Source organism: Varroa jacobsoni, unplaced genomic scaffold (assembly GCF_002532875.2).
Source record: "Varroa jacobsoni isolate VJ856 unplaced genomic scaffold, vjacob_1.0 contig02065, whole genome shotgun sequence".
Taxonomy (NCBI): Eukaryota; Metazoa; Arthropoda; class Arachnida; order Mesostigmata; family Varroidae; genus Varroa; species Varroa jacobsoni.
This window is the reverse complement of record NW_019214751.1, coordinates 12,997-26,053: the sequence shown is the minus strand read 5'-3', so window position 1 is coordinate 26,053 and position 13,057 is coordinate 12,997. Positions and strand designations below refer to the sequence as shown.

The following is a 13,057-nucleotide window of genomic DNA, read 5'->3' as shown; positions in this document are numbered from 1 at the left end:
TGCCTCACTATGACTGGTTCATTAAGTGGCTGCCGGCTCCTTCTAGGATAGTCACACGATTCCTTGTTCGCAAGAACGGCACTAGCCATTTTCGTTTCTGCTCCTGCGTCTTACTATGCAGCCTTGTCATTCGTACCATCTATTTCCATTGTCGCATTAAAAGCCTTCCATATGTCTGCGAAGCAGATCCCACGATATACCTGATGCAACCTGTCGCCCTTAGTCATGCTCGACATGGGCGTTTGCGTCCCTGTAGCTGGGCAGCCTTTCCCTGACACCAAATAAAGCTTCTTTTAAGATGTAGTCTCCCTTTCGTGCTACCATTTGTACATTATCAGCAGTAGCAAATGAAGCAAAACCATCCGATCGCATGGTCTCTTTGCTTTTCAATTAACACAAACCGCCATCATGGGCATAACCATGCTGGGAGTAATACGCCACAGCACGTGTGACATTGCTTTACTGTACCGTACGCCCTCTTAGACTAGCGTAATAAGTAATTACATCTAGCAGTGTGGTGTATTGTCGCCAGCAATAGAAGAATACGCGATGCATAGTATACGACACAAAAACGAGGAGAGGCAAACAAAAATCGCTCGATGGTTAGTAATAGACGGGACAGCTAATTGGTCACATTAAAATCGCATAATTAATAGCGACATTATGAGTATAGTTCATGGATAATTAAAGGAAGTGTATATAGAGGATATATGTACCATTTTCTATTTAGTACCTGGTCACTTACCTGTGTAGCTGGGGGATAAGATGGGTCCACAACGACAATCTGTGCGCATGATAGTGATCCTTAACCTTGGGCTTCGTTCCAAGGTGCATGTACTTCTGGTGCGCCAGGTCGTATGGGGGCCATGCCGTCCTCTCAAAGCGACCTTTCCTTTGCTCAGAAGTGGGCGTCGGCTGCGTTTCGCTAGCGGCGTTTGCCTCGTGCATCGAATTACTAGGATCACTGAGACATCGACAACGAACCATACGTTTGGCAAGCACCAATAGAGGCCGTGAATATAGATCAGAAACGAATAAAAACTTGCTAAAGCTATATTATCCGGTACGTATAGCCAATAAATGGGGGTGGTTCTGAATTCAATTCTGATGCCTACTTAAGGTGTTTCTTGCCTAATTGCTCATACAAACGATTCCGCAACATAGCCTTTGCAGTCGTAAAACGAACCTTAGTTTGAAAAAAATCTATTACTCTATCGAAATTGAAGGCGCTCGAAATTGTTAAGGTAAATACGTACCCATATCTAGCGAAGTTGGACCAGTAGCTCATAATTGCCTCCGCATACGCCTGCTCCGATTTGCTATAGTTATTGGGAAAATGGCCCAGATGGGAGACCAGCGGCGCCCCAAAAATATAAGCCAGCTCCTCTCCATGAATACAGCCCATACGGGTGGGATAATCGCCATGCTCTGTTTGATAGCCGAACACATAAAAGTACGTATTCTTCGATATCTTAGCATGTAGGTTTGCTGCCTTCACAAGAGGCGCTACGACCAACGCATCACCAATTGCCTCCGCGGTGCCTGTGGGGTCAACAAGCGATGTGGCATATATAAATTTCGATACCATATGTATTAGCCGTATAAAAATTGGCTTAAGCAATAAGAAGACGTGTTATTTTCTTAATAAAAATAATTTTTTTTCTAAACATAAATATTTAAGCTGCCTTCTCTGCTAATTTTGTCCAAAGTCATTTAATTTAGTTATATGCTAATTCGCTTCGGTTCGAAACGTAACATCTCATTGAGCAATTGGGCAAAATACAAACGAACATTTTTTAAAAATTAGTTTTCACACACCATCAAGGACGTTCAACGGATGCTGAAACGGCCTTGTCCAGTCTGTATACTCGTTGACCACGGTAAGAAAGATTTCCTGCTGATGAAAGTTGTACAAATTGCGAATAAGCGTTCGCAGGACTCGGTCTCGCCTGTCAATCTCGATTCCGTATTTCTCTTCGGCGGCCGCCAAGAAAAAGTACGCCTAAAGTAGAAAAAGTCAAAAAACGCGTTTAGAAAAAAAACTAAGATTAAAATAACATTAAAATAGGTACCGGCGTATGACCACGAACAGAGAGAAAAACATTGACTTCAGTGAACGCTGCAGTTAAAAAATGCAAGCTGGAATCCCACCCTATCGCGCCAAATTCGCGCAAAAAGTGGTAACAACAACCATAGTGATAGCAGCAGCAGCAACACAACCAAGACTGCTCTGAGGATATCGATGAAAAGTAGATAGGGCAGCTAGACAGATGGGGCTGCCTAAGTAAAATTAAGAGTGACTATTTAATGCAGTAATCTTATGGTGAAATAACTATGAAAGCGTGACAGAGAACGGGGAGGAAGGAGATGACGTCAGCGCATCTCCAATAGTCGTCATGAATGTGGCCTATCGAAGACAGCTTAGAGCAAACAGCTTGTGGCTGTACCTTTCTGCATTACCAAAGAGCGGTACGTTGTGCCGGTCCTCGCTATTTCCTAGACAAATATTCACCCCATGGAAAGATAGACAAATATTCACCCCATGGAAAGAGCAGCACCATCGAAAGGGGCTAGCCAACATGCAACGTCTGCGCTATGCAGCGGCAACGGTCCTTTTTGTCCGTCCATCCCGTTGACATTCACCTATCTCACATATACAGGACCAGAATACTGTGGCCGCTCGCCTGTTCGGCCTGCTACTGAAGGGCTTACGGCCTGTGTTAACGTGCGGCTCGTTCGACTGACTGGCCCGCCCGCTAATGCTGAACATCGATGTGGCCGTTCAATAGTAACCATGAGTGGGGTTGCGATTGGTGTATAGGGGGTCCCACATGTGGTGATTTCAGTAACGACCAATGTCGGTTGCGTACGCGAGTGCTGTCAGCTTGACAATACTACAATGATTTGTTCCTTGAAAATCCGCCTGACGATGATATTAATGCAGCCACCACCATCAGCCTTTCATCTTTTCATCAACCTGGCCGTAATTTTGTCTCATGTATCTTAGGTTTGCAGAACCGCGCTTTTTTCTCAATGCTAGCGCTAACGCATTATACGTATCAGGTCATGCATCGCTCAGACGTATCGCAGAATTTCAAGGGAATGTAAGCTATTCGCATTTGGCAATTAATATGGCTAGGAATTCATGTAACTAAAGATCTATTTGACGTCTGCTAGCTATCTTAACAAATATATAACGCACAGTAAACAGAAAAATGTGTGCAGAGAGATTGCACATTTTTTTTACAGTAGGATTAAAACAAATGCCAACGCAGGACCTGGAGCAGAGAAAGATGTTAGAAAACGTTGGCTAATACCTTACGTCAGCGACACAGCAAGCAACCTATCTATGCCGCAAATGCTTAGCGTAGCAAATATCCCTGTAGACAAAATTTATACATTAATCCTTTAAGAAAGAAATTGTCTATCTATATCTTCCATTTATACAATAAATGAATAAATAAATGTGCAGTTAAATTGCGTTGTGTACAAATACATGCATCGGAAGCCCGTTTGTCTTTTTTTTTGCCCACATAGCGCTCACATATCACCTGTCATTGTACTTCGTTCTGGCATTTGCCCCGCATGACACTCACCTCCACTCTTGCAACTCCAACGAGCATCTCGTAGTTTTTGTAGAAGGAGGCACCATGGTCCTCCATCAGGAGTGAAGGCTCCTTTGATATAACGATGCCGTCGACAACGGGACCAAAGGCTGACAGGTGCTCGGGGGGCTCGAGACTCACACGAAGGATATCCGTTACCGCCCTGCGACATAAAATAGCCGATGGAGCAGTCCATTTAGTGCGACCCGCAGTTAATAAGAGCCGCACGTGCCAAATAAAGTAAGGTAGCAAACAGCTAATACAGATATCCATATTGTCTTTGATAAGCAAACTATAATGGGTCAGATGCAACTAGATATGTTTTTATCTATCCCTCTGTGTAGGGAATTGCCAATAAACAAATTAAAGAGTATTATTATCACTAGGTTAGTGGCACAAAGAACGTTAAAAACATAGAACAGCAGTGGAAACGCATGCAATAAAATTACGATAATGCTTCTGCTGTTGCTAACAATAATTTTTGTCCTTTGTGAAAATTGAATCAAAATAGGGAAAAACTAATATAAAGATGATTTTTTAGGGAACACAGGTAACAATGATTATATCTATCATTAATACTTTTAATTACATTATATATATTAATACAATATATAAATTAATTATAAATAAATTAATTAATATATTATATTAATATATAATGACCATACCGATTTCTGAGGCACTCGATTAGTGCCCGATTGTCGTCTGTGGGACAGTTTAGTTCCTTGGCGACCTGACGGGTGTATTTCACCGAATCTCGTGACATTGCCCACGGACTCAACGCAGAGCCTGACATCATAATTCCACGTTGAAACAGGCCTATAATGTAAAGCAGAATAAATAAGCAGGCGAAACAGTTCACGTTTCATTAACAACCAAGAGTTTTGGTAAAATAAATCAGTAAAAACAAACACAGTTCTCAGAACTGTAACTTACTATTTTCATTAAGCGATTGATTCCTCTTTTAAAAAAAAATAGCCCCGATGTTTCGGGATTAGAGCTTCAGCCTCTTTGTCCAGCTCCCTAAGATCGTTTATTTGAATCGCCAATTATTTGTTCGACCCGCCCTTAGAGAAGTCGCGACCTTTTTGATTGCATAACAGGTTTAAGGCTAAGTAGGTACGCTGCACAAGTTTGAGATCCTATAGCAAGTTGAGCTGATGAATTGTGAACAGAAGTCTAACCTAAACCAGATCTATCGTTCCATTTTCAAGCTATTTTGACGCCAAGAACCGCGCTGTATTTATTTACCTAATGTTGACCTATATGAGTATACGAATATTCAGCGATATGATAATAATAATATGAATTTTAAGTGATTATGCGGTAATGATAAGAACTAAAATTTTCTTTTCTCTTTTATCTGGTTGTTATATAGGTTCCAGCATCGTATATGCGTTGTGTCAGCTTTACCCTCGTAAGCTGTTTGGACAAGCGGTGGCTCTTATTAGAGAAGCTCCCCAAGTATGTGATGTCACCCCAATGGTGAGCTGCGTAAAAAGGGATTTCTATGACCAAGAGGACTCCAACTTCATGTGCCTCGAGTAACAATGTTCACTAAAAATAATATAGCACTGTATATGGGATCAAATCTACATATACGCAAACCCCATCGTCTTATATTATTATCACTAACACCTAATAATTCCCATTGTTGTGTTGCGTATTGATAGAATGAGACAAACCTTTGAAGACCATTTCGTAGGAAGAAAAATGGAGCGCTAATTTGCGAACTGGTCACGATAGAAATTTTTGTCAAGCTATCGCCCATAATAAGCTCGTAAATCAGGATGACCATATCCGACAAATCTGAATTGTCAAGTCGTCACAGACTAATTCTGGGCTGGTACCATTCGGATTCTAGATTTTGACAAGAGAGACTAGACTCAAGGATTTTGAAGATTAAAGGATTCCAATGAGCAAGATCATTGCTTTACAGCACACAGTGTTGTTGATAGGTTATCTCGATTTTCTTCATTGTCCCGGAAAGACTTTCGAACACAGCCTCTAGCTTATATCTTCTAGTTGCTGCATTATCAGTGTCTAAAAGTCAGCTTAAGGTTGCTAGAATATGTGTTTGGCGATCTTCATTAGCCGATTTGCTGTGTAACGCTTGCAAACTGCTATGCCTTGCTAAGGCAACAATTTCATAGATTATTTATTGAAAGAAGAAAAAAGGGAAGATCGATTGAGAGAACGCAGTGAAATAACAGGCAGTAGATGGTCAGTAGTCTGCAAATAGCATGACACTAGTTCCAATGTTCAAGTCGAACTAGCACGGGCCACAAAAATTAGTAATGAATGAATCTACATGGATCATTCTAGGTGAATCTTCTTACGCAGAAAAATATCGAGCTATTTTCTATTAACGAAAGGTCCTACGCAGTAGGCATGAGTCAACATTAGTATCGTACCCAATTCTAAATCGAGTTAATAAATTCTGTATAAACATATTTTAGATCGAATATATATTAGAAGCCGTGTTTATTGATTTAGCCCATGAAATTAACTCAAAATAGTATGCTTGTATGTACCTGTGAATATATCCCTTGAGGTCTAAAATAAATATTATCTGATCGTTATAACAACAATCGGATGTTTATGTCTGGGCCGGATCTCAGGCCTTGTCTCGTGGTGACTACAAAATAAATACGCTGCTTCAGGCGTCATACATTAAGACCCAGCCAGATTCCATGGAGCATTTAATGTATAAAAGGTGCGTTACTAACGCAAACCTTTAGCAGAATGTTCTCATTAAAAATCATAATTCTTGCGTTATGGCCAATGGGTAGATTTGTGACAAAATAATTTCAAGCCTTTCATGCCCGTTTAAGTTTAATTTCAAATTAGCTGCCCACTACCTTGACATTCTTTTTCATAGTGGATTATTATGTACATATGTAGCCATGGAGCGCGTACCTCTGAGGAATACTTACCCCTGGCCATAGGTGTTAGCATGAGCAAGTTTACGAGGGCAGCCCCGTGTCCGTGTCCAAATACGGTCACATTTCGAGCGTCTCCTCCGAACTCAGCAACGTTCCCTGCGACCCAGTGGAGAGCGGCGACCACGTCCAAAAGACCATTGTTACCACCTCGCCCGTTCTCCATTGGTGGTAAGAAGCCTACAAAACAATACAAAAAAAAAAAAAAAAAAAAGAAAAACAGGAGAAAGTAGCAAGAGAACATTGCTGTCTTGTAATTATGGATAATTTATCAGCTATCGATTATTAGCATAAGTGAACGTTATCCAAATGAGATCAGACTGCGTACAATGTACCTGGCATGATGAAGAAGCTTAGACAGAATAATGTTTCCACAATTCCTATATATACATGTAAAGTAAATTCAAGAAATGAAATTCATTATTTCTATTATTCTATTGACTAAAATCGATGGGAAAGGGTTTCTTTTAACATGATACTTCTATCTTATCGATTTGTTGAAAGTGTTAAAACGCCACTGAAACTGTGGCGTATACGATAGTTTCTAGAAGATAATATACATGAAGTATTACAACAGACAGCTGAAATGTTACGGCAGTAATGCTTTAATCAAACTAATGCAATTGTTGGCTAATGAAGATGACATCTCTGGCCATCAACCACGATAGACGCCATCTCTGTCGTTTTGTATTGTGTTTACGAAAGCTGCCCTAATAGTTGGCCCGATCATCACAGCAGGCTCTAAGGCAGAGAGTCCATCTAAGGCTGAACCTGCTCTAAAGGTTGACTGCTTCATGCTTAGCCAAAGCGGTTACTCAAACGGATATGTCATAACGATACCTGGAAGGTTGGTTAATTGAGACCTTACCTTTTAGATGCAATGCTCACGCCTACAGCAGTTGGGCGGATTTTTCAGAGGCCAAGCTAGTCCAAAAATTTATACTCAAAGATCACCGCGCTGACTTTGGCTATGAGGTGATTTTATGTAATGTAATATAAAAATAAAATAGTTGTAACGTTTACGTTAGCTACTGTTTGTAGTTACGGAAGCCTATAGCGTTCTTTCTTTCTACTAAAGAAACCTTTGTTACTTCTTAGCAACGAAAATCGGCTCAACGAATTACGCCGTATACATACTGCCTGACGCAATACTCTTTAAATAGATCGTTTATATATTGCAAAGTTTTTCGTAGTAATAGTATTTCTTAACGTGACGTTGTGAAGGCACGTAGGCAAATCGGGAAACTGGCCCTCAGGCATGTACCGACGCACTGCATGAACGTATAATAGATTCTGTTGGCACAACGCTAAGCCTTAATAATTACGAAGTCGAACGTTTTCTAAAACAGGTTAACTTTGACGTCTTTGCAATATTATGAGCCACTGTATAAAAGGCCTGTGACAGCCTTTCGATGCACCTTAAGTAATACTTCCAAAGGTAATGCGCGTACAAGTACCTGTTACCTGCCGCTCAGGTTTAAGTTTGCCATTCTTATGACACTCACCGTCTGCTCGAGTGAAATCTATCTCTTGTAAGTGTAAACCATGGTCGTCGCCCATTCAATGGAAGCTGAGGTTTGTAGACTGCTTTAAAATCTAGCTATATTAAAAAAAAAAGCGGTCCTACGTAGCGTATGAAGCGATGCTACTTACGAGACACCGTTCTAAATTAGCATGAACGGTGATGTTGGATTTTCACAGATATTTGTGTTCTATACTTAGAAAATTTGGAACGTACCTATTAACGAGACATCAGTAGGGTGATCTAAGAATTAACCCTTGCTTATAGGGAGCTCACTTTAGATATCTTTCTAATATGTATGGGCGTCCTACAAAGTAATATATATATACTTGGTTTATTACGACAAAATGCGCGATGATGAATCAACGTCTTAATCTGTATTTAAATATGTTTCTTCAAAGATTCAACTGCTAACACATATGCTATATGAATTCTAATTCCTGCCACTGTATGAACGCTAGCAATTGTATTACTGCGTTCGACCAGGAACACTATCATTACAGTAGCTTGGTCATCAGACGACTGGAGCCTAATATTGGGAAGCAGTGGCCTTACTTGCTCCGAAAATGCTACAATGGGCACATTCTCGGGCTAGCTACCCTAATCGGTCGGTGAGTAATCGGTCGACCGAGCGTTCAGGCCCTGTCAGTTCCCATTTGCCGTTACAGTGCTTTCTTTGCTGTCGTAACCATCCTTAATAGGCCAACTACATCTTTTGGCAAGGACAGTACCGCACTACGTTTCCCTTCATCCAGTCTTTCTATGAAATGCAGCTAGGAAACCAGACGACAAAAGCTGTCAAGGCGGCTGCGAAAGCCATTCGCTGGCGCCACAGTCGACTATGCCGGGCCTGCGCTAAAAACCTTGCCGTGTTAATCGTGGACTTCTGCCTAGCCTGCGTCAGACAACGCTTTAACGGTAAGCAACGACGAGAACGCTGGCGTCAGCTGAAAGAGCTGGGATTGGCGATGGCAGGCCGGCCTTGTCCTTGGATGAAGCAAACACCGCGCAGCGGTCCAGACCAACTAAAGCGAGTCAGGGCATGGCGTCCATCGGAAAAGATCCGGGGAGCTGCAGAGTACAGGCAGATGACATTAGGATGCTGCAGAGTATCATTGCGTCTTACTATTAAGAATCATAGGATAAGCCAGCAACACCCCAGCACTCGCAGCGTGACAATACATGTAGGTTTATGACAAGCAAAGGCAAGCAAGCGGTTAGGAGTTGTAGTAATCGGTGGTCTTACTCGTAAAGAGGTGGCCTAAGCGGTTTATGTCGGCTTTGAACTAGCTTAAAACGTTCTTGCGTCAATGTATCTGCGGGTTGTATTTGTTTCCCGTTTTCTTTAGCCTTCCTCATCCTACAGCTGTTGCGTGCACGTAGGAAAAAAAGGACGAAGGAGCTTTTTCGTTAGAAGAATGGAAATTGCACCGCAGAAAAACACGACCTCACGTTTAGAAGATGGAATGTCGCCTACCGTCTTAAGCATTTGCTTACACCCAGCCAACTAACTAACAAACCGATTTTCGTTCCGTTGGTAAAGACACAGACAGAGAAACCAACACAATCAGAAAGTAGGCCACGTAATGGCTCGGCGAGATCAAGAGCAAAAGACAAAAACGAACAAGAATAGTAGTAACGATTGTACTTGTAAACAACGAATGGGGTACTCTTCATTTGTTAAGGCAAGGTACGAATGTTGCGGTAGGACTGCGACTCTGGCCTTGGCCCAATGCAGGAAGAAAAACAAACAGCAGCAAAACTCAATTTTTCCTGGAGGGCAAATCACTTGTCAGTATGCAGACTACCGCATTCTATCGTTGTTGAGCGAAAGCAACGATTTAACGGCAACTCTGTAAAGCAGACAATAGAGACCTTCTCACAAGGTTTAATTCCGAGATCATGCAGAGGAAGTACGACGGTTTTTAGCGTTAAGTCCAATCGGGCTTTTTAGCGTTGAGAAAGACAGGAGACCATTCTCCTATCGACATGAGGCCTTTGCGGCCACATAGCGCTTCGAAATACCAAGCGATAATAAACACGTGAAAATATTTCTCTTGTACCACAATCAAAATGAATAGTAAATTAACACAGGGATGTTTTAATGGAGTTTAGGACGGTATTATATTTAACACCGAAATCAAAGAATCGATGTAACACTTTCTCACCGAGGTATCTCTCTAGTCGTCCCCCCTTCAGATAGGGGAATTCCCACACAGGGTGCGTCAAGTGCACATGAAAGTTCGAGTCCATTCGATACTCGCGCTTCATTAAAATGCAAAGTACATTAATGAGATTAGGGCCTGTGGGTACGCACAACTCCTCGCCTGCAAAAATGATACCCTTCAAGAACAGCCTTTGCTACGCCTCTTACGATGAAAATTCGCCAACCCATGAACGTATTGTATATTCTCAGAATATGAAACCAATAGGATACTCAAGTGCTTGGGGTCTATCCATTCATCTTCGTTGATTATACAGAATCAACTGTTTGCGGTCTTTATGATGACCCTAAATAATGACGATTGCTTAAATAGAATTAAAACTGCAGTGTCTTAGAGACGATAGATTCAGAATGCTTAGGCAATATTCTTAGTCCGACGCGAGCAAAGGGAACGGCTCTAATGTACAATCATTCGGTTAATTATTATTCCTGCTATGATGAAAAGTTCGCTACGAAACTTGTATAACCTAAATCACGAATTCTACCTATTTTTAGAAACACGAGTAACCTTCACGATCGAATTTCCTAGTTCACAAAGAAGGACTGCGCTCAGCACTTTCGATGTCAAAAGCTTTTAGATCTCTCCGCCCCAAAAGCTGAACACCACAGCCAACTTAGAGGACAGGTAAGTATTTCTAGATTCGTTCATTGAGTACACGTTTCCATTTGATCCGTTGTTGCGGCTAACAAACCAACGACTGCTATACAACTGGAACGAGGTCCAGCAATACTAACGTTTCGCAAAGTACGCTTTTCAATTACGATCGTAGTAGAAAGCCGAATTAAATATACCTTAGAACAAAAGCTATTAGGGAGTGAAGTATCCTGATGGTGAAGATGTGCTTAGAGTGCTTTCTTTCCTGCATTGCTCAGTATTTCGTGTTCTTCGACAGGCGAACAACATTTTAAGCAGCATCAGGCAAACGATCATGAGAGACCACCAGGTCTAGCAGTCAAGGCCTGCTGCCGACAATTGTTATCGAGGACAACTATGAGGGAGCGTCATGGTCTGGTGATAACAGAAGGCTGAAGTAATCGTGCGTAGCTTACTTTGCATAAATTCCAAAATGAACTTTGGTCTTCAGACTTTTCCACGTCTAACTTTGCCACCCCTTCGTCTGGCCGGGCCAATCGATACTAAGAAGAAAAACTATTCCTAGAAAAGTAAAGGGCGATAATGTATGCGCCGCGTTTAACGGCACTCCGCTTTGCTCACACGCACTCCACACGCCGCCCATGATGTACAAGAATGGCCCGCACTAAGTGCTGCAAGCCTTCTTCCAGTTCGCAACTCTCGCTTGGTTTGTTTCATCTTCTTAACACCACGTTGCCGCTCTGTCCCATAAAGGCTTCCCAAGCGTCTCCGGGCCTCACTCCCATGTCCATCGGGAGTGAAGCCCGGAGACGACGGATCGATCGCTCTCTCGCCAAAACAGTCCTGAGTTCTGTCGGGACACTGATGTCGTAGTCAGCAAGGACGACTTACAATGAGTCCTGGGCAAATACATGAACAACATGTAACACTGGACAAGGACACAGTCTAGGCCAAGCCAAGTGTCTAGGACTCTATCAGTCCTACGTTAGAAGGACGTGCGTGCCGTTGAATAAATGCAGTGTACTCCTGGTTACGAAACACCTAGCAAAAGTGGATGTTCGGCCAGGGACTTGCATCTCACCTTTTCCTGCTGCTAGGCAAGATTATCTTCTGCTTGCTGTCTATAATGCTAGCATATATAAACAAGAGGGTACCAAGAGCACTAAACAAAAGAAATGGTAAAACGATAGCCGAGCGAACGGCTGTTAACGCATTCATATTTATCCCCTCCATTAGATGACTGCCTTTGAGTTCTCATAGGAGCATTATTGGAGACGTTGACATCAGCGCTAGCAATTTCAATTTCTCGCTCAATAGCAACAACGATAAAATAGATTTCGTCGTTAACGACTATATTAGAGTATTTATACAGACTAACTAATTTGTAAAGCACATATGAAGTTGTACGTGTGCTAGGATCGTTCTTACATGCACACCACAGTTAATAGGCAAAATAAGCGTTTGAACTCAATTCAGTCTTAAACAAATGAGGCATTGCTACATTCACACGTACATTATTAAGGGAGGAGAGCTAGATACAGATCTTATACTGGAGTGTTGTATCTTGAGATGGAATTTCCTAATTCAACTTTATATGCTACAAAAATGCTGTTTATAAGCCACAACGTACAGTATTGTATGGCACATAATTGCATCACTAGCGTGGAATGGTATTTGAATGTATGTCCTCAGCTTGACCTCAATGCACACCGGCGTCTCATTTGATCGTATACAAAACCGTGCATTATGGCTATGCTCCTGAAGTAGCTGACATTTTCTAGATAATCATTAATTTTTCACTATTATACATTGCGCAAACTCTTTAGATAATTCTATATATAAAGATCTATAGAATGTGGTCTATTAGATTAATAATAGTATTAGCACTAGTACTGCCAGTACAAATTGTTTAACATTACCTAACATTGGGTATTGTTTTGACGTTAGGTACTTACCAAATATGCCCAGTCGGTAATTCAGGGTGATGACTACGACGTTTCCGTGACTCGCGAGGACACTGCCGTCGTATGAATTGCCGGAGTTCCACTCATAGGATTCTCCATGGATAAAAACCATAACTGGAAGCCGAATCGGCTCTCGACCAACTACAAGAGAGAACCACACATGGTGATCAGGCTTGATAACAACTCGTGCCTAAATAAAGCCAGA

At 41.7% G+C, this 13,057-nt stretch overlaps 1 protein-coding gene and 1 long non-coding RNA gene across 3 annotated transcripts in view; one reads left to right on the top strand and one right to left on the bottom strand.

The window, feature by feature from the left end:
• LOC111272361 (uncharacterized) overlaps positions 1–6,294 on the top strand; it is a 26,465-nt gene extending 20,171 nt beyond the window's left edge. For both annotated transcript variants that reach the window (XR_015315711.1, XR_015315709.1), the window contains one exon: positions 4,984–6,294. This is a non-coding gene — a long non-coding RNA (uncharacterized LOC111272361). The remainder of the gene's footprint in view (positions 1–4,983) is intronic.
• Positions 1–13,057, bottom strand: part of LOC111272359 (neuroligin-3) — a 19,486-nt gene extending 6,429 nt beyond the window's left edge. The window contains exons 1-7 of the mRNA XM_022853777.2: positions 12,844–13,057; positions 6,542–6,727; positions 4,274–4,424; positions 3,597–3,768; positions 1,819–2,002; positions 1,257–1,542; positions 746–964 (exon numbers count right to left, since the gene is read on the bottom strand). Of these exons, the coding sequence (XP_022709512.1) occupies positions 746–964; positions 1,257–1,542; positions 1,819–2,002; positions 3,597–3,768; positions 4,274–4,424; positions 6,542–6,727; positions 12,844–12,964 (1,319 nt within the window). The 5' untranslated portion in view covers positions 12,965–13,057. The remainder of the gene's footprint in view (positions 1–745; positions 965–1,256; positions 1,543–1,818; positions 2,003–3,596; positions 3,769–4,273; positions 4,425–6,541; positions 6,728–12,843) is intronic.